The following is a 26,426-nucleotide window of genomic DNA, read 5'->3' as shown; positions in this document are numbered from 1 at the left end:
GCATAAATACTACGCTAAGAAACTAAATAAGATTCAATCACAGAATTACACAACAAAAGGAACTGATTAACAGCTCAATGCTCTCGAACCTAAAATGTGGGCATTCACTAGTAACTTTAAGAACATTTTCCAATTTAGACAATTTAAAACAATTAACATCGTACAAATGTTCCTTTGTATTCTTTTGCCCATAGCTACGTGACCTAATTAGAAACAAGTTGGACAATCTGCACAAAAGCCAACTCAGAAAAGAGTCTGGCATCAACATCTAAATAAGTTCTAACAGGTTTGGACAAAACGACTGAGAGATTAAGGTGGGGGCATGCATGAAATTAAATGGGATTTTAAGAGGTATAAAGAAAGAAAATTATTTTTGGAACTTATTGGACCTCCATCCCTCACCCTCTAAGGTTGTTGTTGTGTTTTGAGTTTAACAGATCAGTAGCAAAGCTTATTCACAGCTTGTGATGAATCGTGGCTGATCACTTGGACTTCTACTTCAGTTGCTTGTGTTGGTGTTTATATTGGTGCTATGACATTTATCAGCAAAGCAATCCTATTTGACATTTCTTGGTAAAGAATTTACACGAATATCCAGGAAATTTGAATAGCCTGATGTTAATTATTGTTGACATCAACAGGGTTACAACAGCAACGATTGTTATCTGAACTTGAATCTTCAGTCACCGCAAATTTAAGGTCAAAGTAGTGCCAATTGTTTAAAAAGTACACGAAGTACATACATGGATTTTTATTGTAGTCTGAGAAGCCTGTTTATCTGGTCAAGTGGCATGGTTGGGGGTCCAAACACAACACGTGGGAGCCAGAATCCCTCATTTTGGATCTTGTTCTTTTACAGTAAGTCCTGCTTTAGACACCAAAAGTGTTAGACATGTTCCCTTTCAGATATCTCTACCAATTCCTGCTAGACCACTCGGCGCTACCACTGATTTTTTCATATGCAAGCATTGAAAGAAATTAAATGTTTTTATTCGGAGGAGATTTTCGCTGTAACAAACTTTCTTCTACCAGATTGGCTTCTCCCTGTTAAATGCATCCCATCTGTTGTCCAGTTATTTCAGAAATCCATCTCCCCCAGAGGACGTGTTTGCAGAGAACCTCAAGAGACCGAAAAATACAATCAAGAGTGGACTTGCTGAACCCCTGTTGACACAGAAAACAGTGGAGATGAGACATGATGTTTTCAGAAAAATTGTGAAAAGAACTGTTTTAAATTCAAACACCAAAATATAGCTTTCAGAGGCCGACTTCGACCAAAGGTATTTTCCAGAGGGCTGGCCCAGTGCTTATCCCATGAAGAGAGGAGATCGGCAGACAATTATCTTTCCAATTGTTATTCACTTGTTTCTTGGATGCTCACATAAGTTGTACTGTGCAGAGGGCAAGGAGCTGCCTTGGCTGCCTTGGACTGAGAAATTAACCATTGCATTTGTCAAGCAAACACACTGAAAAGTAGTTATGTTACCACTTCAAGGATTTTGCTTAAATACTGTTAATTAACTCCATTGTGGTTTATTACTGAGTAAGTGATGTCGCCCTTGTATTTCGTTAAAGGAGGTTTCCCTAATTTCATTTGAAAAATTGCAGCTAGTTCTCTTTTGTGTAGTTTCTTGAGGTCACTCAGGGTGTAACTTTCACTGTTTTGGTGACGGCTGTTGCTAGCAATTGAATCACTGTTGCCCTCAGGTTGTAGAGATTCCTGTACATCTACTTGCTGTGTGGAAAGAGCTGCAGTAAAATTTTTAACAGCATTCTTAGCTACTAGACTCTTTCCTCGTTCCCAATAGGAGATGTCCCTTTTTAGACACTTCTATGTTCTCGGGCACATTGCTCATGCTCCAAAACCTCCATCCTTTTTTCTACTAGCAAAGTGTGTCGACAACTATCCCATCGATTACACTTCCTTTGAAAGTATTTTTGCATGTCGTCATTTTTCTTCTCAACACCTACAAAATGACAGAGAAAAAAAGAGGGCAGATTTAAAAATATTAACTACCGGTGGATTAAAAGTGTGGCACTTACATTGACAGATTGCAAGCCTTCAATACAGGTATTTTTGCATGGTGTATGTAGCAGAGATATAGCTATACTATACCTACCCTGGCCAGTAAATGACTTGACAGATCCCATTTCTTGTAGTAGACCAGGAAGGTGATATGACATACCGGTAATATGTTTGTAAGGTGTTATGGGAGTTTGCTTTGGCATATCCAAGCCTTTCAAACTACAAAGCAGAAGAGCCCATTCTTTTACCTACAGTAAATAGAAATAAACATTTCAGTCAGAGTGTATAGTTGCTGACACAGTAGACTGTCTGAATATATTGACAGCCATATCATTTCCTTGCCTGGGAAATCCTGGATATCTTTCTCAGACGGACTCCAATTTCCAAATATGTCATAAAGTTCTTTGAAATCCTGTACATGATAAAGAGATGCAATATTTCAAAAAAAAAACTTAACAAAAAACAGGTGGCAAGTTAAAATTCTTGCAAGATTAAGAAGCAAATCAATGCAAAACAATATATTTGTACTTACTTTCCACAAACCTCAGGAGGTAGAAAGGAAGAGAATTTAGAGGCGGAAGCTTGTTGAAAGTTTCTTCTTTTCATTTCCCATAAGGGATGCCCATTCTAAATTTCCTTGTTTGTCTGTCCAAATTGACAGGGATACACACAGCTTCAAGAAACTTTTTCAGATGAATTCCCCTCTGCTCTTTGCTTGATTTCTTGAAATCATTTTGCTAAATAGCAACAAAATGTATTCTTTATGTTCACAATAAATGAACAAGAAATCAAAGCAGATTGCTGTTGTCACATCTGGGACCTTTACAGGCCTCAATGGCAACCCAACCAACTGTACAAACTTTAAATATGACGAAAATAAAGATTTTGCACACATTCGATCGATGTGGGCAAGTTAAGGTATGGATAAAATCGAGATACCTACCCTTTTCTTATTCAACGACCTCAACAGAATAAGTGAGATTCCAATTCACAGAACTTCCAATAAATACAAAAAGATCAGAAGCGGTGTAATGTATTACAATAATCCTCCAGATCTTCTGAGTTGTCTTGAACTTCCTGGAGGTAGTATTATGGCTGGTAATGATGCAGTGAAGGAAGAATTTATGCAAATAGCACATACATTGAATAAACTTAGAGTTATAAACAATACTCAACTCAATGATCTGGTTAAAGATTATGTAATGATATAATATAATGCATCAATCACTACATTTTTCTTCTCAAAATGGAGACAAAGTTGGGACAAGTAAAGCTAATGATTTCATAATCAAATTTGAGGGGAGGACTGGGGAGCAATGGCGGAGTGAGACGTGTTTTCTTAAGCCACCCGCCTTAAATTCAATTGCTCTGCAGATTTTAATGGCCGAAACTCTGGAGGAAACACTGAACAAACGGAAAACTAGAGTGTCTTCGTCAGACAGATCTTCGATATCGAACGCTTCTCCAGAAAGCAAAAAATTGAAAAGCGGCGAGCACGCTGTTCGTGTCCATGAAGTAAGCGAGCTAGACACAGAAGAAGACGTAAGTTTACCGCCTTGAATATGACCGAAGAGTTTAGTGACACACTTCAAAACATTTTAAAGAAGCTAGACAAACTGGACAGTATTGAAAAATCAATGAAAGATTTTCAAGCAACTCTTTTGAAACTTGAAGGACGTGTGCAAAATTTAGAGAGGTGTCACGCCACCACAAGACGTGATGTTGATAATATTAAAGAGAGCTTAAATTCAATTGAAGCAGATCACCAAGAAGCTTCGCAGAGTCTAAAAAAATTGCAAGATAATACCAACACGAAGTTAAAAAGCCTGGAGGAGGAGAACCTTAAGCTTGGAGCCAGAGTTAAAGAAGTAGAAGACCAACACCTGTATCTTGAAGCCTACTCTAGGCATGAAAATTTGAAATTCGAAAACATTCCAAAGGAAGACGCGAGCAGAGAAGATACGGAATTGGTGCTACGTTCTTTCCTCGAAAGGGATCTTGGCTATGTTGATGCTGCCTCGGTAGAAATTCAACAAGTCCACCGCCTTGGTAAGAAGAAAGAAGGGAAACTGCAGCCTATTCTAGCAAGATTTCTGAGATTCGAGGACTGTCAAAGCATGCTCGCTTTAGGTCCCCGACTGCAAGAAACCAATTTTAAGATGTATCAAGATCTGCCTTTTGAGATCGTGGAGTGGCGGAGGGCACAAATGGATACCTTTAAGAAGGCCAGGAGAAACAACATCCCGGCTTCATTTAGCAAGGCACAGCCCGACAAGCTGTTCGTCCGAGGTAAATTTTGGCCTTTGGGTAAGGAACTTGAACTGTAAGCATAATGTGTCCATACATAGTTTTCTATTTTTTGTTGTTATTATTATGCCTGATAGATTTGGCCTCCGCTACATCTAGAACTAATGTTGGGCGGCTCTAAAATGAACAATATGAACAAAGTAACGAATGCAACCGTATTCCATCAGCAGTCTTCTAATATTATTGATTTTAAGTGTTTACGTGTAGATATGTAAATATTCGTATTTTTGATTTATTTTGCCAGCTTACACTTTCAAGGTTTATTTCAGCAATGCACTTGAGCGCCTTCGATCAAATTATTTTTAACAAAATATATGAGAAAAATGGATCTCAGAATAGGATCGATTAATACTCGGGGACTAGGAGACAAGTTTAAGAGACATGAAATTTTCAACTGGCTCAAATGTAAAAAAATGTCGGTATATTTTATCCAAGAAGCCCATTGTACGGAAGTCAATATACATGATTGGAGAGCTGAATGGGGTTACCAGGCATTATTCAGCTGTTGTTCTAGTAACAAAGCAGGTGTAGCCATACTTTTTAACAATAATTTCAGTTTTCAGCTCTTGAAAGCTTACACCGACGATTCATAATATGTGACCTGATTACAAATGGAAAACACATAACCTTAGCAAATATATACGCTCCAAACGAAGATGATCCAAATTTCTTCACCTCTGTTTTTAATCAGCTACTCGACTTTAAATGCGAGGAGATAATTGTTGGTGGAGACTTTAACCTAGTACTGAATGTTGACAAGGACAAAAAAGGTGGTCTTGCCAGATCCCACAAAAAATTGCTGGAAGTGATAAACGATTTCTCTGTAAACCTGGATTTAATAGATGCATGGAGAGTTTTAAACCCTGAGAGTTCCAGATTCACGTGGCGACAAAAGAAACCTGAAGTTCACTGTAGGCTCGACTTTTTCCTAGTAAATCAGACTACATTTTGTAACACCGTCAGTGCGGACGTATTACCAGGATACAAAACTGATCATTCCATGATTACATTACAAATCTCGCTGCATTCTAACAATAGAGGACGAGGCTTTTGGAAACTTAACACCTCTTTTTTAAATGACATTGAGTATGTTAATCGGATAAAATCAATCATAAAACAAACCAAGGTTGAATACGCGCAAGATGATACTGTTAACCCTAATTTATTATGGGAAATGGTTAAATTGAAAGTGAGAGAGGAGTCCTTGAAATATGGAACTTCTAAGAAAAAGATACTCGCTAGAAAAGAGGAAATAGAACAAGCAATCGCAACTCTTGAAAAACGTCTTCCTGAATTTAGTGGCGACGAAACTCGACGAGAACAAGTGTGGTCGGACCTTGAAACAAAGAAACGCGAACTGGCGGCAATAATAGAATACAGGACAAAAGGAGCAATTTTAAGATCTAAATCTCAATGGTACAATGAAGGTGAGAAAAATACCAAATACTTTCTCAATCTGGAAAAGAGACATTGTAAACAAGGAACAATAACCCAGCTCAAAGTCAATGACAACAACCTCATTTGTACAGACAAAGAGATCTTAAAAGAATGTGAATTGTTTTACCAAAATCTTTACAGTTCTAATGTAGCTATTGACAACCAAGAAGGGGCTTTCTTCTTTCCACAGCAAGAAAACAAAAAGGTTTTAAATAACGATGAACAATCTCTCTGTGAGGGCGAATTAAGGAAGAATGAATGTTTAGAAGCACTGAAAAGTATGGTGACAGATAAATCCCCAGGAACCGATGGTCTCCCCTGCGAATTCTACAAAGTGTTTTGGAATGACGTGGCGGAAATTTTGATACACTCTTTTAATTATTCCTACGAAATTGGAAAGCTCTCAATATCACAAAGGAGGGGCATTATTAAGCTCATACCAAAAAAGGATGCTAACCTTAATTCAATAAAGAACTGGCGACCTTCAATGCTTTTGAATTGCGATTACAAAATTGCAACAAAAGTTATTGCAAGCCGCATCAAAACTTTCCTGCCAAAACTTGTTTCTGACGATCACACCGGCTTCATTAGAGACAGATTCATTGGACAAAATATTCGTTTAATAGACAGCGTCATCAAACTTTCAAAAGCAAACAATATGCCGGGACTGCTCCTTTTTCTTGATTTTGAAAAAGCCTTTGATACCCTAGAGTGGCCCTTTATTTGTGAAACCTTCCAATACTTTGGTTTCGGTCCATCACTGCTGAACTGGTTAAAAGTATTTGACTGCAATAGCGAAAGCCGTATTTTAAACAATGGATGGGCAAGTAATTTCTTTGAGCTCAACCGGGGAGTTAGGCAAGGTTGCCCTCTGTCACCGTATCTATTCATTCTCTCTGTGGAAGTACTCACCAATGCAATGTGCCAAAAAAAAGAAATCCGTGGCATAATTGTAAAGGACAAAGAAATTAAACTTAGCCAATATGCAGATGACACGACCCTTATTTTAGACGGCTCCGAAGAATCCTTTCTAGAATCTTTGAAGATAATAGACTATTTCGGTGATATATCTGGCCTCAGACTTAACAGCAAAAAGACAGAAGCTTTGTGGATCGGTGCAAGTGCGGATTGGGATTTTAAACTTTGCCCTGAAAAAGACTTCAAATGGCCAAAAAAAAAAGTCAGAGCGTTAGGGGTATGGTTGTCAACAGACCCTGATGTAACTATATCTTTGAATTACAAAGATAAAATAGAAAAAATTAAATCGATTCTGGGATGCTGGAAACTTTGCAGACTTGGCCTTTTAGGTAAAATTACTGTTTTAAAAAGCCTCATAGCTTCACAACTGGTATATATTTTTTCTCCTCTGCAAACAAATCATACAGCAATAAAGGAGATAAATGTAATGTTTTACAACTTCTTATGGAATGACAAAGGCGACAAAATAAAAAGAAAGGTAATGATTAATGATTACTCAGAAGGGGGACTTAAAATGATTGATATAACCTCCTTTAATAGATCTCTCAAAGCCACATGGATAAAGAAGTATCTAGATAAGGAAAACAATGGAAGCTGGAAAAGATTTTTTGACTCAGAACTTGAAAAATATGGAGGTGAAGTAACACTAACTGGAAATCTAAACATAAAAGACAGTCGTAACATTATTAAAGTATCAGATCCTTTTTTCAAAGAAATTCTTGAAATCTGGTCAGAAGCCAATTATGAAGAAAAGATTGTATCAGACTATCACTTTCGGTCATCGCCCTTATGGTATAATTCACTAATAAGAGTTGGGAATAGACCAGTGTTTTTTAAAGAATGGTTCCTCAAAGGAATAACAAAAGTAGAACATTTAATGGATGACTCCGGAAAGTTTCTCTCGCTCACTGCTTTCCAAACTATACATGACCTGACAGCCTGACCTTTAACCTTTCTTGGAATCATTTCTTCAATAAAACTTCTTCAAAGATATATACCCCATAACATCAGAACCTCTATTAAACATGAAAGTTTCTTGTCAAAATTTTTAAAAAGCAAAAAACCTAGTAGACCAGTATATAAGAAACTTGTATCAGGAAAAAGTGAACCACCCAACCAAAGTCAACAAAAGTGACAGGAAGACGTCACTCTCACAACAAAACAAGAGCTCAACTGGAAAAAGGTTTACCAAATGGCTTTTCAATGTACAAAGAGCACAAAACTTATAACTTTCAATTTTAAATTTCTTCATAGAAGAATATCAACAAACAACTTCTTGAAAAAAATTGGTCTCATCGATAGCGAGAAATGCACTTTCTGCAAAAGAGAAACAGAGAAACTTGTACATTTATTTTGGGCTTGCCCAAAAGCTCAATATTTTTGGAACAATTTTGAAGTATGGCTACAGTCTTGCCAAGTTATTGCCAAGGAGACACCCTTAGAGCCTGATACAGCACTGGGCTTAAGGCCGGATAGCTCTAAACATAAACTCCAAATTAACTTCTGCTGCTTAAATGCTAAATATTACATTTGGCTATGTAGACAGAAAAAATGTTCTCCAAAACTAAATGATTTCTTACTGTATTTAAAACATATCTATGAAATGGAAAAAAATACAACTACAATCGTTTTAAAAAAGTGGGAGCCTCTGTTGCCTCTTTTGTAATCTCTTGACAACTCGACCCTAGTCCCCTGAAAACGAAAATAAAAATGAAAGGAAAAGAAACAAGGCGCATATATATATACCATGCATATTTTCTGTAATTTGCAACTCGGAATGTACATTAGTGACAAGAGTAAACTGGTGTGATCTTACCGTGCTAGAATTGTAAGAAGGGCAAGTAATCTAATTATGTTGTATTGTAAGCAGTGTAAGTATTAGTATTCTTAGTAGCGTGAGTATGCGTATTATATAGAGTAAGTGTTAGTATCGTAAGTGGCGTAAGTAATAAGTTTTTTGTAAGTAGTGTAAGTAACTACATTAATATTGTATTGTAAGCAGTGTAAGTAGCATTTAAAAAGAATAAAGAAAAAAAAAATTTGATCCTGTATTGAAATTGTCAAATGATATGAAAAATGAGATGGCTATTAATAGAATAGCAATGACATACAGTTGGCATAACATAACTCCAAAATATGAAAACAGCACTATCAAATGCAGTACAAACAGTGGAATGAGTTGGGAGACAATAATAACTTCTGTGAAGGTGGATTAATCAACATGACACGAGTGTGGGACAAAGAAAAATTTTTCTTTGTCCCACGCTCGTGTCATGTTGATTAATCCACCTTCACATTTCATTACCGAGCTTAAAATTCACCATCTTTATTAACTTATCAATAATAACTTCTGTTAATGGTATGTACATTGATGACTATATTCATGAATACATGAAAAAGGGTCATGTGAAAGCAGATAAAACTGATAGTATAAACTTTACATTTGTTTTGTCAACATACAAAGTGGTAATAGAAATAAGTGACAATCATTGATTAGATTTAAGAAACTCAAAATTTGGTGATTTAATTGGTTTTGAACCAAAAAATAATAACGCAAACAGAGTATGGAAGCAAACTACCGAACATAACCAACAGTATAGATGTCATAAATGTGAACTGTGATGCTATCGCAGATTCATTGGTTGATGGACGATCTTCAAATACAATAGTTGTAATACCAACAGACAATTTGACGAGAAGTTTTCCATTTCAATATCAACCAAGATTTTTATTGTTTTCACCTGTATCATCATATACAATAAGTTAAATAAGGTTTTATGTCACAGATTCAATTGGAAGAGCTATTGATTTAAATAGAATTGATTGGTATATAGATTTATTCTTGATATCGCTGCGTACAAAGAGCAGTGGAAAGAAAGAGATGACCATGTTAAGGCCCTGGAGCAGCAGCTACGAACTTTGCAGAACTCTTCAGAACCATCAGCTGGAACTAACCATGAAGCTGCTGCGAAGGTCGACCGGAACGACCTTGTGGAAATCCATCAATGATACATGGCGGTGCTCTCAACTCTGAATGAAAAGAAATGTAGCCCGAACAACGCTTACAGACTTACAGGCACAGCATGCAGCACGATCAGAGACTTCCTCGGCACAGCGGAGCTGCGAATTGTCAACAAAGTGACGTACCAAAGCACCTTGGAGGGGCTGAAAAGGATCGAGCAGGAGAGTCGAAGGCAGCTGGGTGATCTGTTGCCGTTGGTGAAATGACCTCGCGTTGCGAAGAAGCTGTTACCGCTGGCGTTGGAGGATACCTTTTATTCCTAGAGGGCTCTGTCAGCAACAACAAAACAACAGCTCCTTTAGCAGCCACCAAGTTTGAAAAAGTCAATGACCAACTCAATAAAGTTTAGCTAAATAAATAAAGATAAAGTCTCGGCCGATGCGTCGCTTGACAGTCGGCTGACGTGTTTGCCGAAGTAAGAACTAGGTACCAATTACAGTTGTCGTAAAGGGAACTGGGTTCTAAGAGCATGAAAAACAAGATGGCGGCCAAAAGTAAATTTCTTATTTTCATATCGTAGTGAAAGTTTTCCATTGAAGGCATTTCAGTTGAGTTTGGAAAAGGTACGTTTAGCCTTGCAATAGTTCCATAAGGCCCAAATGAGTCACCGACACGCCACCAACACACCATCGATGCACCACCAATGCATCACCGATGCAGCTTGTACATTATAAGGTTAAAAAGTGTTGGCCAACACGTCGGCCCACATGTCGGCCAACGCGTCGGTAGGAACAGATTCTTTACCTTTACCAAAGTTCGAAACATTTGACAAAGATTCTTCCTGCCCGTTCAAGACGACACTTTGCACTTTCAGTGACCACTGGTGTTTTTGTCACCGCTTTGGCATGGACTGATGGCACAGCAGTTATGCCGATTTCATTGCGTTTAAGCCTTGGCATGATTGGCTTGTTTGTTACTGATGCGACGAATATAATCGTCTTCAGTGAAGTGTCACGAGCATATCGAGGAATTTCGTGTAGGCTCCCACTTCGCTCTCTTTTGTTTCACGAAATCAACCCACTTCTTTCGACATTTCCTTGCTTCCGGGTGTCGGATTATTCCATTGAAGGATAAAAAAGGTGAAACTGTGGCAAAAGCTTTTCAAGAAATATTCAAAGAAGGAAGAAAACCAGAGTACCTATGGACTGATAAAGGTAAAGAATATTATAACAAACATTTGAAAGACTTATTTCAAAAGCATAACATAACACTGTATTCCACTGAGAATGAAGAAAAGTTATCTGTTTGTGAGAGATGGAACAGAACAATAAAACCAAAAATGTGGAAGCAGTTCACTGTTCAAGGTAATACACAGTACAACAACACTAAACACGGTTCAATAATCAAAGGCTCTTGTATGCAGCTCATGGATGAATCTTTCGTTTTGCCTCTGTTTCAAAACGAGTTTTCATGCGAATCCTTACGCATAAGAATGAGTTAATGAATCTGTAGGCGGAAGTGAATGGTTTTGCACCTAGACTCGTTTCGACACAAAGGCAAAAGGCAACTCAGAAATGGCCTATTGGATGAATGTAGAAAACTTGGTTGAATTTAAAGAGAAGAGGAATTGATCATTGTAGAGTTGTTCTTGGTACTGCAGTGGAAAACAAGAAAAGAAACATCAGTTGGTCAAATTTGATGGATAGATTTGATGTTGAAATAAGGTTGTTTATAGACACCCTTTAGGTGGTTGAATTTGTTTTCTGGTAAAATCATTTTGTAAACTACATCATCCATGAGCAAAAATGAAGAGAGCAGCTATGCGTCTGTGCTGGAGTAAGGGGAATAAGATAGCAGAGGCAGGACTTGAGCTGTTTCACATGACATGTATCTTGTCAAACAATTTACAGTATATTAAAATATCTCTTGCATTATTGATGACTTTTGGTATTTTTGTATTCTTAATATTTATTTGTATGACTGGGTGCAGTTCATGAAGTCTTCTGGGTCTCTTCCTGCTGACACGTTGCTCACTGTTGGAGAAAATGCTGAACCCTTCATAGGAGAGAGAGTGCAGTATCTACCCACCTACAATGAAGTGGAAGCCATGGAAACCTACTACAACATCACAGTACCAATTGATGAAACAGGGCCCCTAAAACATAAATTCCTCTCTCATAATAAATCACTGCGACCAGGGGGGAAGTGCTGGATATGGAGATCTCAGCTCGTTGAGAAAGATGAGGACACAGTTTCTTCCATTGTTAGGGTCAAAACAGGGGAGCAGAGCAGAAGTTTCTAACTGTCGATACAATGAAAGACAACTCAATTGATGATGACAGTGGGCTTTGTGTGGTTCACAGTGAGGCTATTTTTGAGCAGGCAACTGTTCCTTTTCTTGCAGAATATGTCACAAAGCCTCTTTTAACTGCAAGAGACGGGGGGGAATTGTGGGTTCTAAACTAGGTTAAACAACCTGAAATTGTGTTTCAGATGTCCAGGGAATAACTATACGATATTTAGAATTTGCCTTTTTGCATGTTTTGGTCCAATCTAACAGATTTTTAGTCCAGTGTTAGTAGATATTTGTCCAGTTTTAAAGATTTTAGGATAGTTTTACATATTTTGGGCCAAAGATATTTTTTGAATTTGCCTTTTTGCATGTTTTGTTCCAATCTAACAGATTTTTAGTCCAGTGTTAGTAGATATTTGTCCAGTTTTAAAGATTTTAGGATAGTTTTACATATTTTGGGCCAAAGATATTTTTTGAATTTGCCTTTTTGCATGTTTTGTTCCAATCTAACAGATTTTTGGTCCAGTGTTAAAGATTTTAGAATAGTTTTGCCTATTTTGGGAGAAAAAGATTTTTGAATTTGCATTTTTTGCATGTTTTGGTCCAACTAACAGATTTTTAGTCTGGTGTTTGTAGATTTTGGTCCAGTTTAAAGATTTTGGGATAGTTTTGCATAGTATACGTGTATTTTGGGCCAAAAATATTTTTGAGCCAGTGTGTTAGATATCTTGGCCTACTGCTTTTTAAAGTAATTACATAAAGTAATATTAGTATTATTTGGTACTCTAAAACTTTCATTGGTGCTACTAATCATACTTAATGTGTGAGTCTAGATCTGTTGTGGAATTAAACATTTTACATTTTGCATTTTGAAATTAAAATTTCACATGTGGATTTTGTCTTTATGTTATTTCAGATCTATTTCACATGCTTGTGATGAGTTATTTCCATTTCATACTAATAATTTATATGGCTGGGCGATGTCACATTTTTTATTACACATAACACAAGAATTTTATTCCGTAAAGCTCATTTGTAGAAATCTATACGCTTTATTGTCACAGAATGGCGTACAGCTCTTTCACATATCAAAGTACAACCAATCAACGATAGCGTAAAGGCCTTTCCGAGCCAATCACAATTGTGTGTCGTTTACATTCAAATAGCTTTCCAGATTTGGCGGCTTTTTAGCAATGCCTCCTCCAAATTTTTCCCGCAAAAATGGCGAAGTTGGAGGAAAGCTCTAAATTTGAGTTGGTTGGTTGCTCCCTAAATTCTGCAGCTAGAAATCTTGGCATGTGCTCCGCTGCAATTAAAAAAATTGTGATAAATTACCTGGTCATAGTACTGCTTTTGCACAAAAAGACTGGTGTAGATATAAATTTGAGTATATGACAAAAGAGCAATATCTTGATCAAATCATGAAAAACGCAAAAAATAAAATTGATAAACCAATCATCAATAGTCAGGATGCTTAAACGTCTTGGCTATCAAAAAATGACAAAATCTGATTAATTTATTCATTAAAACCAGATTGAACATTTTTCTCCTACCTCCCCTGCTAAGTATTGTTTTTGTCTCGAGGACTTCTGGGCATATGTTTGACTGGTTTTATAGGGGTACTAGAAAGACATGAATATTTGTCCAACAACACAGCGTAACACAGCATGGAGGTCAAAGATGTTTTTTTGTTTGATTTGTAAACAGGGACTCCTTCGTGGGTTGAAGAATGGAACGTTTTCACACTTAGGAACACTTGCTATGACAAATCGACAATGAAATCTTGTAAGCGACGATCCTTGCATCGAAATGTTGAAAGCTACAATGTCTATTGACCGTGGTCCGTGGACAAATCGACGGAATCATTTAAAAATGTTTTAATGTCACCTGGACGAGGAATGAAATAAATGCCATGTTATATGGAAGCTAAGGTAAGCCTTCTTGTTGTATCATTTTTTTCTTTAAAAACCATGTCTATGAGAGCACTTTTGCGTACTAGTAGTTAGATTCTTTTGTTTGGAAACTGCTCGATCCCGAAATTAGTCATCTGACAAAGCACATGGTTTTCTAAACAGCTGACATTCACCATTTTGTGTCATTTTTAGATGTTGTCTTTACAGAGTTGATTTGAGTCTGTCGGCGATTTGTATTATCAATCAGTATTATGGATGTAGTTTGTACTGGAAATGCTGATAACAAGTCTCTCGTGTATATATTCAGCCTCGTGTAGTTTTGAAGAAGCTTACGTTGAGTTCAAAATAAAGGTTAGTGAGAAAGTTCAATGTGAAATGAGCAGACTAAGAACACAAGCAAGCCTTGTACCTTTGCCAGTGTTACAGACCGACAATTCATCTCAGACAAAACAGTCTTGTCTCAGAATGTTGGATCTCTCCACCTCTGGCTCCACCTCCACATATAGATGATGTGCAAAGTGATTACAACATTTAAAAAGCTGATGTCAACATTTTTGTTGAATCAAAACTTTGCTTGTCAGATACAGATGATGCATATCAGCTTCGTGAATTTACGCTTTGCAGAAATTACTTTAGTCAGTCTGACATAAGAACTTACTATGGAACTGCTGTGTACCTTTTAATGTTTTGAACTGTTTTGAAATACAATTTCACAGTTAATTCATGCTCTCACTCATCTTCACAACTCAGTATTAATAAAACCTACAATTTCTGCGTGGGGATTTCAATATTGATCACATGCAGGCAAATACAGAACAAAAGGATCTAATGAAATATCTTATAACAGACAACGGATACACTCAGTTGATTAACCAGTATACTACTGACTACCATACACAGATAGATGATGCTAGATCATGTACCACAAATTATGTGCTCAATCAGCAGGTGATCATTTATATAAATTTCCACGAGAGCTGTTTGAATATCTGTTAAAATCAATTCTCTATGTATATCATGAGATCATTATAATTAATTTAGCTGAAGGTTAAATTTTACATACCAAATAAGTATCTAAATGTCAGAACATTTATTGACAGAAACAAAGAATGGTTTGAATTTCCTGTGCTTTTCATGTTCCTAAATCCCTAGTCCTCAAAGGGATTCAAAATTACATGTAACTCCACCAGAATTTGGAGATGCTGTATATAAGAATAAATTTTTCAGGTTAAAGGAATTCTTTTAGCTCCAATATTTCTTAAAGGAAAGCATGCCATTTATAACTGGCATTTTCATTCTTAAACCCTTTCCAGAAAAACAAGAAATATCACTTGGATACCACATTTAGGTAAGAAGCCTATTTTTCTTGGGGCTGGGTACAGGGGGAGGGGAAAGGGCAGCAAATTAGAGATATACTACATGTGTAATTTTTCTGCATTCATTTTTATACCCCTTTAAACTATGACTATTATCTTTATTGTGTATTGCAGGTGAAACAAATTGAACTATTGTGCACACAGCTGTATGCAAATAACCAGGAAGAACACTGTGGTAACAACTATGGTATACTATGATATGCAAGTGACAGTAAGAAAATGTTAATATTAACTACACCATTACTGATGCTATACTATTTATCAGCTGCCAAAAATAATAGCAAAAGACTTCATAGAAACTGGCTTAAACAGCACAAGTCACCCTTAAGACTTCATGGAATTAATCTGAGAATTACAGATGGATGTGGAATACTCCTACTTAGGAAGAGAATAAAATGGTTTCAACACCTTTTTTAGCTTCCACTTCAGCTGTCGAAACTCACTCTTTGCAAAAAAACATTGGTTACAAGCACATAAAATGCCTCTCCAAACTGCACACCAGAAATCCTCGAATTAGCGCCTGGGGCACTTGTTTCAAATTTAGGAGGAGGGGGCGCTTATTCGAGGGGGGGGGGGCTTGACCAAGGGGGGCACTTATTCAAGGGGGGCGCTTACTCAAGGGGAGTGCTAATTCGAGGATTTACAGTATAATTACAGAGTTGGAAACACTTAAAGTTAAGAATGTTGACATGTGAAATCTACCTCAACTCACTACATGTGTCAAAACTTGACTCAGAACCTACAGCTTTACAGTGGAATACAGAAATACAACTTCAACTTAAAATTAGGAGCTCCATATCATGTTCATATACATGAACATATACATGTAGAGAAACATTAGGCCTTCGTATTAGGACTACAATTAAAGGAAAACACTAGACTCCAGTGTAAAGGAACACAAAAATAGAGTGTGTTAATCTCTCTCTATTAATTAAATACAAATCTTGCTATGTTTATTTGAAGTATAAGCTATCCTAACTGTTTCAGCTTATACCTGTTGAATTTTCATTCAATTCTAAAATGACAGTAATATCATGCTGTACTTCTACTACATCTGTGTCCTGCCGCTGTAAAGATTGTTATTAATAACTCAGCCAAAAAAATGTATAATCTTATCTGCATTTATAAGAGACTGTTGGCTACGATGTCTTCTCCTCTTAGCTTTCATGTGTTACATTATGGTAGTCGGTATTTCAGTGGACTTAAAAAGAAAGAAAATATTCCTAATAAAAGCAGTGTTCAACTTGATTTTTGTTGTTGTACTCTAGCTGTTGAGATCCATTTCAAACATGTAATAAATAATTATTTATTATGAAACAATTTTACCAAAGAACGAATTCAACCCCCTAAAGGGTGTCAATAAACAACCATATTTGGACATCAGAACCCATGCATCACATTTGACCAACTGATGTTTCTTTTCCTGTTTTCCACTGCAGTATCAAGAACAACTCTACAGTGATCAATTCCTCTTCTCTTTTTATTCAACTACGTTTTCTACATTCATCCAATAGGCCATTTCCGAGTTGCGTTTTGCCTCTATGTCAAAACGAGTCTAAGTACAAAACCATTCATATGACTTCCGTCTACAGGTTTATTAACTCATTTTTAAGTGAAAGGTTTCGCACGAAGACTCGTTTTGAAACAGAGGCAAAAGGAAACATTCATCCATGAGCTGCTCACAGGAGCCTTTGATTGTGATAAGCTATATCACTAGTGAGATGTAAAACCAAACGATTTCAAAGAGACCTTATTCTAGTGGTGTGCCTTCATGTGCACTGCACTGCTTGTATTAATAATATTAATAACTTAAACATTTTTACACTATTCAAATCATACTATTATATCCAAATGTACTTTAATAATTTTACATTTTAAATGTATTTTATCATTATCTCAAAATTGCAAGGTGCAGCCCACAGAAACAATGTGTATATTTTCTAATCTTTTCAATTATACTGTTTTTAGTCAGTATGCAATTCACTTTTGGGCACAATCTGCAAATAAAGCATTATTGTTTTACCTGTCAAATTTAATGAAAAGACAAAAGGAATATATCTTTCTACATGACAAAAACATTTACATGTAACTATTCAGTTTGTCAGTGCGTTGTTCAAGGCAGCTGTGACAAGTAAGGGGCAGCTAGGCAGCATACCAGAAAGTAGACCATAATAACCGGTGACATGTAATCAAGTAACTGGCAGAAATCCGGCACTGGGCTTCCAACCATAGCCTTGTGGTACACAGACAGTTAAGGCCCGCTTGTCAACACACTTCATCTCCTCTTTGGACATACGAAATGGTGCATTGGGAAGGACTTCTTCCTTTTTTTTTCGTTTTGAACCACCTTTGGAAGTTGAAGCAACAGCATTTTCATCTGTAGTTTAAGCAATTACATTCAGAGTGTCAAATAATAAATGTGTATTCATATTTTGCTGTAACTAAGGAGGGTTTCTTGTGATTACAGTAGATGGGGGAACCAAAGCCATGAAAACAGTAATACACCATAACCAAGATCTTCTTTCAAATTTATTAACTCCAAGAAAATTAGGGGAATACAGCCCTTTCACAGTCTTTGCACTCCCACCTTTTCTTTACACTCCTTTCCAGCAAGCAATCTTTAACTAATGCTGCCATCTGCTAAAAGGTGCAGTGGTCAAATCAGACAAATTGCTTGGTAGATAATCAAGCCCCGACTGTAAAAAGCTAGAACTAACATGTGCTGGTAGCGTTTTAGCATGAAGACACCTTCTTAAAAAAATGTTTCAGTTTTTACCATCTCTGACTTTCTTGCTATCCCCCTTCCCAGTTGTGAGGTTGAAAAATGTTACAATGACATTCTCCAGGTCGTGGTGCACCCTGTTATGGGTTGAAAGCAACATGATACAGTTGACACCTTTGGAGCCTGTCACCTGGAGATAATTAGAATACTGTTGTCAGTAAATTGTGGCTCTGCTTTAAACTTGTTCAATGTAAGTCCAATCTCAGGACACAAGCATAAAGAATGATGATCTTTGTTCAAACAATGTGTAGAACTATATTTAGCTATAAGCACTCTCGTGCACCAACCCAGCTTGCCATATAACTTTCCACTGCACCCCAGTATGTCCATATATTGATAAATACAGTCATTTGCAAAAAGAGTGCTCTGGTAGGTTAGTGTCTTGTGTGGGAATGGACCTCGGGTCTCATTTCCTATCAGGCAACAACGGGATTAGCACACTCAGCCACCAAAACTGCAAAACAAAAGGAGCGCCACAGCTCACTGGTGCAGCGTTCTGTCCTAACTTTCTATATATGTCTCTCAGAGCAACTTTTTTGCAAATGACTGTTTATATTTTTGTACAAGATTTCAAAAAAACATTTTACCTTCAAAACATTGCTTGCCTGAGTTTTGTGTTTGGCCCTACTGTGAGCTACAGCACTCCAAAGGATGTCTTCATTGGTCAAGCAGTTTGGTCTTTCACGGGTTTCACGTTCAACTCCAGGAAATCCTTTAGTTCTTCACAGTTCATGGCCTTCTAGCAAGAACCGCCTGTTTTCCAGATAGACAACCTTGTGAAGTGAGGTTACATGTTTCCCTAATAAGGAAACTATTAAATGTAATAATGTAGCATGTAGGTCTAACTTCACTGTGAATGTAAATTGAAACAACATACATGTAACAATGGAAAAATGAAACTATCCAGGGCTTGGAAATTGAGTATCAAAATTTTAGGTGCTGTCACCTAAAAAAACAATTGAAGGCATCACCAGAAAGCTAGAATTTTCAAGAAATAGACATAACTTTACACCTAAGTGAAAGATAGTGTGCATTGCAATCAAACTGCTTTAAAATTATGGTAAACAAACTATACATGGATATAAAAATGGACCATATTGTAAGTACAAGTTGTACACGTACCTCTTTTTTCACACCACATGCATCCCTGAAGGCCATTAGGCCCAGGAGCACTAAGAATGTTCGTAAGTCCAGGGTAGTCTAGTACACAGTTAAAAATGTCAATCTTGAAGGTAAATTCAGCTCTCCGATAACCATCATAGAATGTTGCTTCTGACAAGTCCAGCAGTTCATCCACAACAATCTCTAGGTAAGGATCTAGTGATTTGGGTTCCTTACCCTCTACTTGCGCAGGTACAATTCCAACCAACATTATGTTCTGGTAGGTGTGTCTGACCTGGGAGGTTTAAGACACTGAACATTATTAGCCACACACAATAATTTACTTTGTTTGAGTTGAAAGGGTTGACCCCATCAGTACAAAATTGTAACAAAATCCCTCTTGGGTCTCCTTTGGAAAAACCATCTTCCGTAAAAGCCTTCTTCCATAAAGGAGAATCATGCACATTGTACATTGTGATATCAGGATCATTAGTAAAGATTGCATGGGCCTGAAGACATTGGGAGATGCTGCTTATGGCAAACATTCTCTTCAAACGAGGCCTAAGTTGATAATCGCTAAATGTCCGTTTAGCAATTCTGCTAGTATTAAATCGGTTTTCTCCACAAATTGGGCATTCTTTTAACTTAGAGTGATCATACTGGCTTGTTTTCCTGAACACCACACATTCATTGATGCAAAAATCATATGAGATGTATGGCAAGAGGAATGGCTTAATCAGCTTAAATGCCTCATCATAGCATGATGGCAAGTTGTTAGGAGATGGAAGAATAAATTTCTGGTGCAACTGCACAGCTCAGTAATGGAGGTCTTGCTTGCACTGGGATGCTGAGAAAACCATGCCAAGTATCCTGCTAAAGCCTGAAGGACGGTCACAGAATTTTCATAGAGAGGTAACTTTGCAAAGTCACTGTTATACACATTTCCTTCACGATCATTTTCTGATTCCGTATCTGTCAAACTACTGTCATCTGAATCACTGTAGACTAACTGAACATCTGAATCCTCTGACTCGTCGATTTCATCACTCGATGGATCATCCTGTTCAACAACTGCATCATCTTCACAAATGTTGTCTGCTTAGCTGATCACCCTCTCTGGCATTCTCTTCACCTCCACTGTTTCAGCTGTCTGTTTCAGAAGAACTTTCATCATGGTCACTATCTGTTGTGAGTTCATCACTCATTTCATGGTCCACATTATGAGAAGAGGGTTCATATTTTCCAAACACCTTCAAATGCTGTCGAATTATGAACTCTGAACAAAACTTGCTTTCATCAAACTGGCGAGAATTACAAGGAAACAGCTTCTTACTATTAGATCTTTGCTTTCTTTTAGTTAAGCGATTTTTTTTTTCAGTACATGCTGTATGGAAAACGGCATTGTAAATACTCGTTTGGAAAGGACGCTACATCATGTATCGGCTTTCCAACCGCTTCCCTTAGATGAAGAGTTGTGTGTCAGCGGATTGGATGACATTCCAGTACTCACCAGCACCCCTCAGTAAGATCAAAATTGTGTGAGGAGAACTGGGACCAAGGCAGAATGGAAAACACGCATGTAACAGCTAAAGGGACACGAATGCTTCTAACAGAGTGCAATGTCAAAGTGGAAAATGCACTTTTCAACTGGAAACTGAGAATTTTTGTCACTCTGAAAACTGTTCCCAGCCTTGTCCAATAAGGGAGCCTGAATTACAATCATTCTTAAATGAGAAACAGTTCTCAGTATCCACCAACTCTAGTACGGAATATCGCACAGCCCTGGGACTTTTGCATTAATTACTTTTCTACAATATCTCTATTTCTTGAGTTTATCTATTGAATAGTTTATGGATTTATTTTTCTCTTGCATGATGTGCAGGTATCTGAAGACCAAGAATATAAACGAAGCTTTTGTTAAAATTAATTTTTTGTATTTTTCTTCTTTCTTGGTGGTGGGTCCACAGGAAGGTTTTCTTTTCCAAGGGAAACAGTCCTAGCTCGGGGTCCACCAGTCCGTTTAACCTACGAAAAATAGAGATTATTGATCAACACTGAAATAATTGTTAACTTAAATAACTTAAACAAAAGTAGTCAATCCTCAGTACCCCTCCAATTTAATGTAGGATAGCCGACAGCTTAAGGTAAGCCGTCAGTCTGGGAAAATTTATCTCCCTGCACTATCCATCAGAGTTTGGACAACATAGCGTGCTTGCATTTCTCGAATATATCTCACTGGGTGGTGCTCCTTGTTTAATTGCAGAAGTATAGCTGCTTCAGCCCTCAAGATCTCGTCATCTTCATTGACATCCTGGTCTGAGGGCCAAGATTTGAAGGAAAGGGCACTGATGTCACAGGATTCCCTGCCTTTCAGGTATTCTTCCTCTGTCATCTCCTCCCACATTTCCCTCTACACTCTTTTTTTGACGATAAAGGATGTCCACCATTCAAAGTCAGCCCCAGTTAAACGAGACTTGAGGTGATCCGATGCCTTTCCATGGCCTCGGGCGTCACATTTTTGATGTCCTCTGGCCTGAGCAAGGAAGGATATCCAGGAGGTATATCTTTCATTACAACAAATGGTCCCTCCTTGGGTAACCATTCCTTGCACTTCCAACCAGCCAGAAGACGGTACACCATTTCCACTTCACCTTTTCCATTTTTTGTGAAACCAAAAATGTGAGGGGTGCCATGATGTTGAAAAGTTGTGATGTATGGGCATATCCAGGACTTCATGTCATAAATGTTGTCCATGTACACCGTGGATGGATTCGGGGTGTAACTGGACGTTATCAGGTCTCGTAGGGCTTTTAGTGTGGTCGCATCTGCTTTTTTTAATGCTTCCGAAATTCTCCTGAACATCTGTTGAACAACAGATATGATGTGATAGCTCAAAGTCGACAATATAGCTCTACCGTAAACCAAGACTACAGTTTTGTTCATGATTAACACATACAGCATAAATATGAAGGTAAACGCAGTCCCGTTAAACACTTCTGCAGTAACTGGTACTAGTTCATAAGAAACCGAACCAACAACTACATGTAACAAACAGGTCACTTACTTGGTCTACATCCTCGTGAGTGTGACCGACAAGGAGGTAAGATAGTTTTACCTGTTAGCGGACAAAAATAACACATAGTTAAAGAAGTTGCCAACGTTTTTTTACCCCGTATCCTGGTATCAGCCAAAACTGTCCATTGAAGGTTTCAGAGGCTGAAAAAGCAAGGTATGTAAGCGGATTGAAAACAACCCAAGTCAGAAAACTGCAGCCTCATCACCTGCAAGTGGAGCAGAATAACTTAATCAAACATGAACTACTTTGGTAAACAGACTTCCAAACGCAATCAAAGTTACCTTATTTTAAATGAAATGGGGAAATGCAGTAATATAAGGAAGAAGTTTAAATTCATCTTTCAAGCTATCTTGATTTGACAAAATCCATCAGTAAACAGTTGCAAGAAATCTTAATCCTTTTCGCTTCAAATTTTTATCAAAGCGTTCACTGGCACTTAAAAATTTGCACTTCATTTGAGGATTTCATAGGCGTTAGACTAAGGAATGTCGGGCTTCTGAAGATACATTTTCTCACCTTTTTAAAAACCCTTGCCATGACTAAGAAGGTACAGAATCCCAGAATATATATTTTTGCCGTCTCGGAAGTAATTATCCATCTGCCAATACAACACCACCACAAGACTCCCAACCTCTGAGAAAGAAATGTGAAAAATGGATCATGTCAAGGTCCTTCAGTTTTAATTTCTGCATTTATACTTGTTGAGAAATAACATGATCCACTCACAAATAATGATTTAACATACCTGATCAACGATAACCTTAAGCACAGTCAACAGGACATTTATGGTAGGATTGGCTTCAGCAGGCCATCTCAGTAAATCAATGAAAGTCCAAGCTAAATTATGTCCGTGAGACAAAACACTGGTTACATGGGTTGTCATAAATTCAGCGTGTTCTCCTTCCAGCTGTTGACGTGAGACAGAGTTTGTTAATTACCATCATAAAGAATATTCTTAACCATTTATTTACACTACAAAACATAATATCACTCTGTCTGGTACTTTCAAAGTACTAATGGCCCTGGTCCCTAATTATGTGAACCAATGGCCTTTTGGCATTCATTCTTCTTCAGATATCTTCAAAGACAGTGTTGAAACAAACTTATCTTGGATTTCATCTTGAAATGTGGGATGTTAGTTTTTGATTAATCCATCCCATCAGTGATAACAGACATGTATATGTCAGACATCTTTCTTGCTTTGTTTGGTGTTTATAATACTTCTGTCTTCCTGTCTATCATAAAATGTAAAGCAAATACCGTATTTATTAGCCTATAAGCCGAGCGATTTTTGCAAAAAATTTTACTCAGTTTTGGGAATTTTTTTCTGAAAAGCGGGGTTCAGCTTATAACCGAGAGTTTTGAATAATTTTTTTCTTCGAAGCGTCATCAACAAAGTGAAAAGCATCATAGACATTTCTGATTTGGCTTATAGCCAAGTCAGTTTCATGAAATTGTAGTAAAACACAACAAAAACAAGTCGTAAAATGTTGGTCATTGAACTTTTATATAATTGGTGGCTCCTAAAGGAACCGTTTGTGTGTGATAGTTATTAGCTTTCAACTAAAAGTGTACTCACCATCAGTCTCGTCTTCGCTATCCGTTTCGAACTCATCCTCCATTTCTTCATCATCATCGAGTTCCTGTGAGTCCTCAGAGTAGATTGCATCATCTTCCGTTCCGTCCATGGCATTGGAAATTCCACAGCTCTTAAAAGACTTCTTTACCATCTCCTCTGGAATCTCTTGACATGCTTCTTTAATCCATCGAAGGACAAGATTTCTAGTTGGTGCCTTCTTCTTTCCTGCCGGGGTGAACTGAAATGGCCCGGTGATCATCCACGCCAAGTACTTTTTCCAGAGGTGATCTTTAAATGGCTTATTCAAGCATTTATCCAAGGGCTGCAAAATGGGGGTTAGACCTCGAGGGATGACTGCTACATCGATGTTGCGCCGTTGGAGATCGCTTTTGACGGCATCGGTTAGGTGAGCTCTGAACGAATCCCATACTAGCAGCGACGGTTCGTTGCGAGGGTTCCTCGGCAAATACTGGCGAATCCACTGCTGAACACCTGGCTCATCCATCCATCCTTTTTTGTCAAAGGAAACATGGAGAGAATCAGGAATGACGAGGTCTCGTGGAGTCCAGACACCTTTAAAGATGACCTTGGGAGGAAGTTTGGCCCCATCTGCAGCGACGCCAAGAGTTACGGTGAAGCTTTGCTTCTCTGCTCCGCAAGATTTAACAGGCACAGTTCTACTACCACTGAACTCTAGCGTTCGGCTTGAAGGAAGTTCAAAACGCATTGGCATCTCGTCCATGTTGTAAATTCGGGACAGGGGATAATCTGTTCGTCGTCTGGCTGCGATGACAAACCGGTGGAACTGGACAATTTTCTCTTCTAGGTCTTGAGGTAGTCGCTGGGCGAGTGTTGTTTTTGTTTGAAGGCTTACTGAGTGGCATCGTTTCCAGTTCTGGTACCAGCCAAGGGAAGCTTTAAATGAAGGATCGGTGGACAGTTCTTTTGCCTTCAGGTGCAGCATTAATCCACTCATGGCAATACCTGTGAAAAATAAAACCGTCCAGGATTAATAAACATTCAAGCGAACGAAGTGATCAAGCAAAGTGTTCTGTTTACTTTGCGTTGACAGGCATTGTTAATTTGTTATGACGATTTCTAAATCTGGCCAATCACAAGCATTGGTTCCCACAGGTCGACAAACAAACTCACGTGCACTCGCTTGTGCGAAGAGATCGAGGGAAAACTTTTTGATCAATTTCGATAATAAAAAATCAATTGAATCTACATGAAATGTTTATCTGATTTGACATGAAGCAGTGAGTACTCACCTTGCTCTCTTTGGTCTGAAAACCATTCCAACATCTGCTGGTCTAGCTCTGGATACTTTGGAGTGAAGCGGCCCAACGTTGTTTGTTTTGCAGACATCTTCAGCTCGCCGTTGAAAAGCTTTGCCTGGTCTCTTCTCCATCGACGAACCATCGACTCGCTAATCCCGTAATCTCAGGCGATCTCTGAGTTGTTTTCAACAGCCTCAGCTTCAGCAACAACTTTGAGCTTAAAAGCCATGTTGTAAGAAGTACGGCGAACTTTTGGCATGATGAATACGATCATGGATGATATGTAAACTGATAATTTCGGTAAGCGTTTGTTTGAGACTTAGTCTGAATGGTGGAATTCGTTATGTTCAGCTGTACTTATAGACTAGTTAGGATCAATTGATATTCACATTCTCGCTGATTCACTAACTGTTTACAATAAACTTTTGAATATTCATGTGGTTGTGTTTATTCGTTCAACAATCAACATATGTTTCCTGAGAGGGACGCTTCAAAGGTAAAATTTTTCTGCAAAACTTTGGTCTCGGTTTATAGCCGAGAGTTTTCCAATTTTTTTTGACAAGCTTAAGCCCATCGTCAGTTCTCTCAAGTTTGGGGTCTCGGCTTATAGCCGGGATCAACTTATAGGCGAATAAATACAGTAATTAGTTTTTGAGATATCATAGTTTAATTTGTGCTAAGTGGGTGTAAAGCTGAAATGCTCTCCTTAAATGAAGAAAGTTAATGACTTCATGAAAGATGACTATTGTTATTATCATTATTATTATCATTACCATTACCATTGTCATCATCATCATTATTATTACTTGAATACCGCACCTCCATAATTACAATAAACCTAGCCAGCACTTTTTTGGCATCTCCTTAATGGAAAAGGCCAAACCGAGCCACAATTCTTGTGTCTCACCGCAGAAGACAGAAGTGTAAATTTTGTACATTCCGAGATCGATGTATCTTTGATGAGAAAAATCTATGTGAATTCATTCAAAAACATGTGTTACAAACAGAAAAGGCATCATGGTTTGCAATCAATGGTCAAACAGTAAACCGCGTGTTGTATTGAGTCTGTCACTTACGCTTGCTGTTGGAGATGAATGGCTTTTTTCTCTATCCATGTCACCCTACGGGCCTTTCCTTTCAGCTTGTGGATGTGCTCCTTTATCATGGTGCATACACCACACTTCGTGAAGCAATTTACACTGAACCTCATTTATTTCTTGTGGCTTAGGCAGTTCCTAACTGATTTCATGTATTAATACCTTTCCTGTTATATTTGCAATTGACAAAGACAATGAACAATGACCAGGGGTACTTGA

At 37.8% G+C, this 26,426-nt stretch overlaps 1 protein-coding gene and 2 pseudogenes across 2 annotated transcripts; 1 reads left to right on the top strand and 2 right to left on the bottom strand.

The window, feature by feature from the left end:
• The first annotated feature begins 3,588 nt into the window (after positions 1 to 3,588).
• Positions 3,589 to 4,535, top strand: LOC149099445 (uncharacterized). Its single transcript, XM_089276838.1, has one exon. It carries the CDS (start codon positions 3,589 to 3,591, stop codon positions 4,351 to 4,353), a length of 765 nt encoding a protein of 254 aa, XP_089132964.1. The 3' UTR covers positions 4,354 to 4,535.
• Positions 4,536 to 17,231: 12,696 nt separating this feature from the next.
• Positions 17,232 to 19,928, bottom strand: LOC149099444 (uncharacterized; annotated as a pseudogene). The gene is made up of 4 exons (XR_016203443.1): positions 19,197 to 19,928; positions 18,662 to 18,873; positions 18,061 to 18,204; positions 17,232 to 17,676 (listed from the first exon to the last, which is right to left on the bottom strand). The product of XR_016203443.1 is annotated as an uncharacterized LOC149099444 (transcript).
• An 11-nt stretch (positions 19,929 to 19,939) lies between these two features.
• On the bottom strand, positions 19,940 to 26,320 carry LOC110040707 (uncharacterized; annotated as a pseudogene).
• Positions 26,321 to 26,426: the final 106 nt, after the last annotated feature.

This window comes from Orbicella faveolata, unplaced genomic scaffold (assembly GCF_042242905.1).
Source record: "Orbicella faveolata isolate gen_17 unplaced genomic scaffold, um_ofav_v1 contig_46, whole genome shotgun sequence".
Taxonomy (NCBI): domain Eukaryota; kingdom Metazoa; phylum Cnidaria; class Anthozoa; order Scleractinia; family Merulinidae; genus Orbicella; species Orbicella faveolata.
This window is presented reverse-complemented; position numbering and strand designations above follow the sequence as displayed.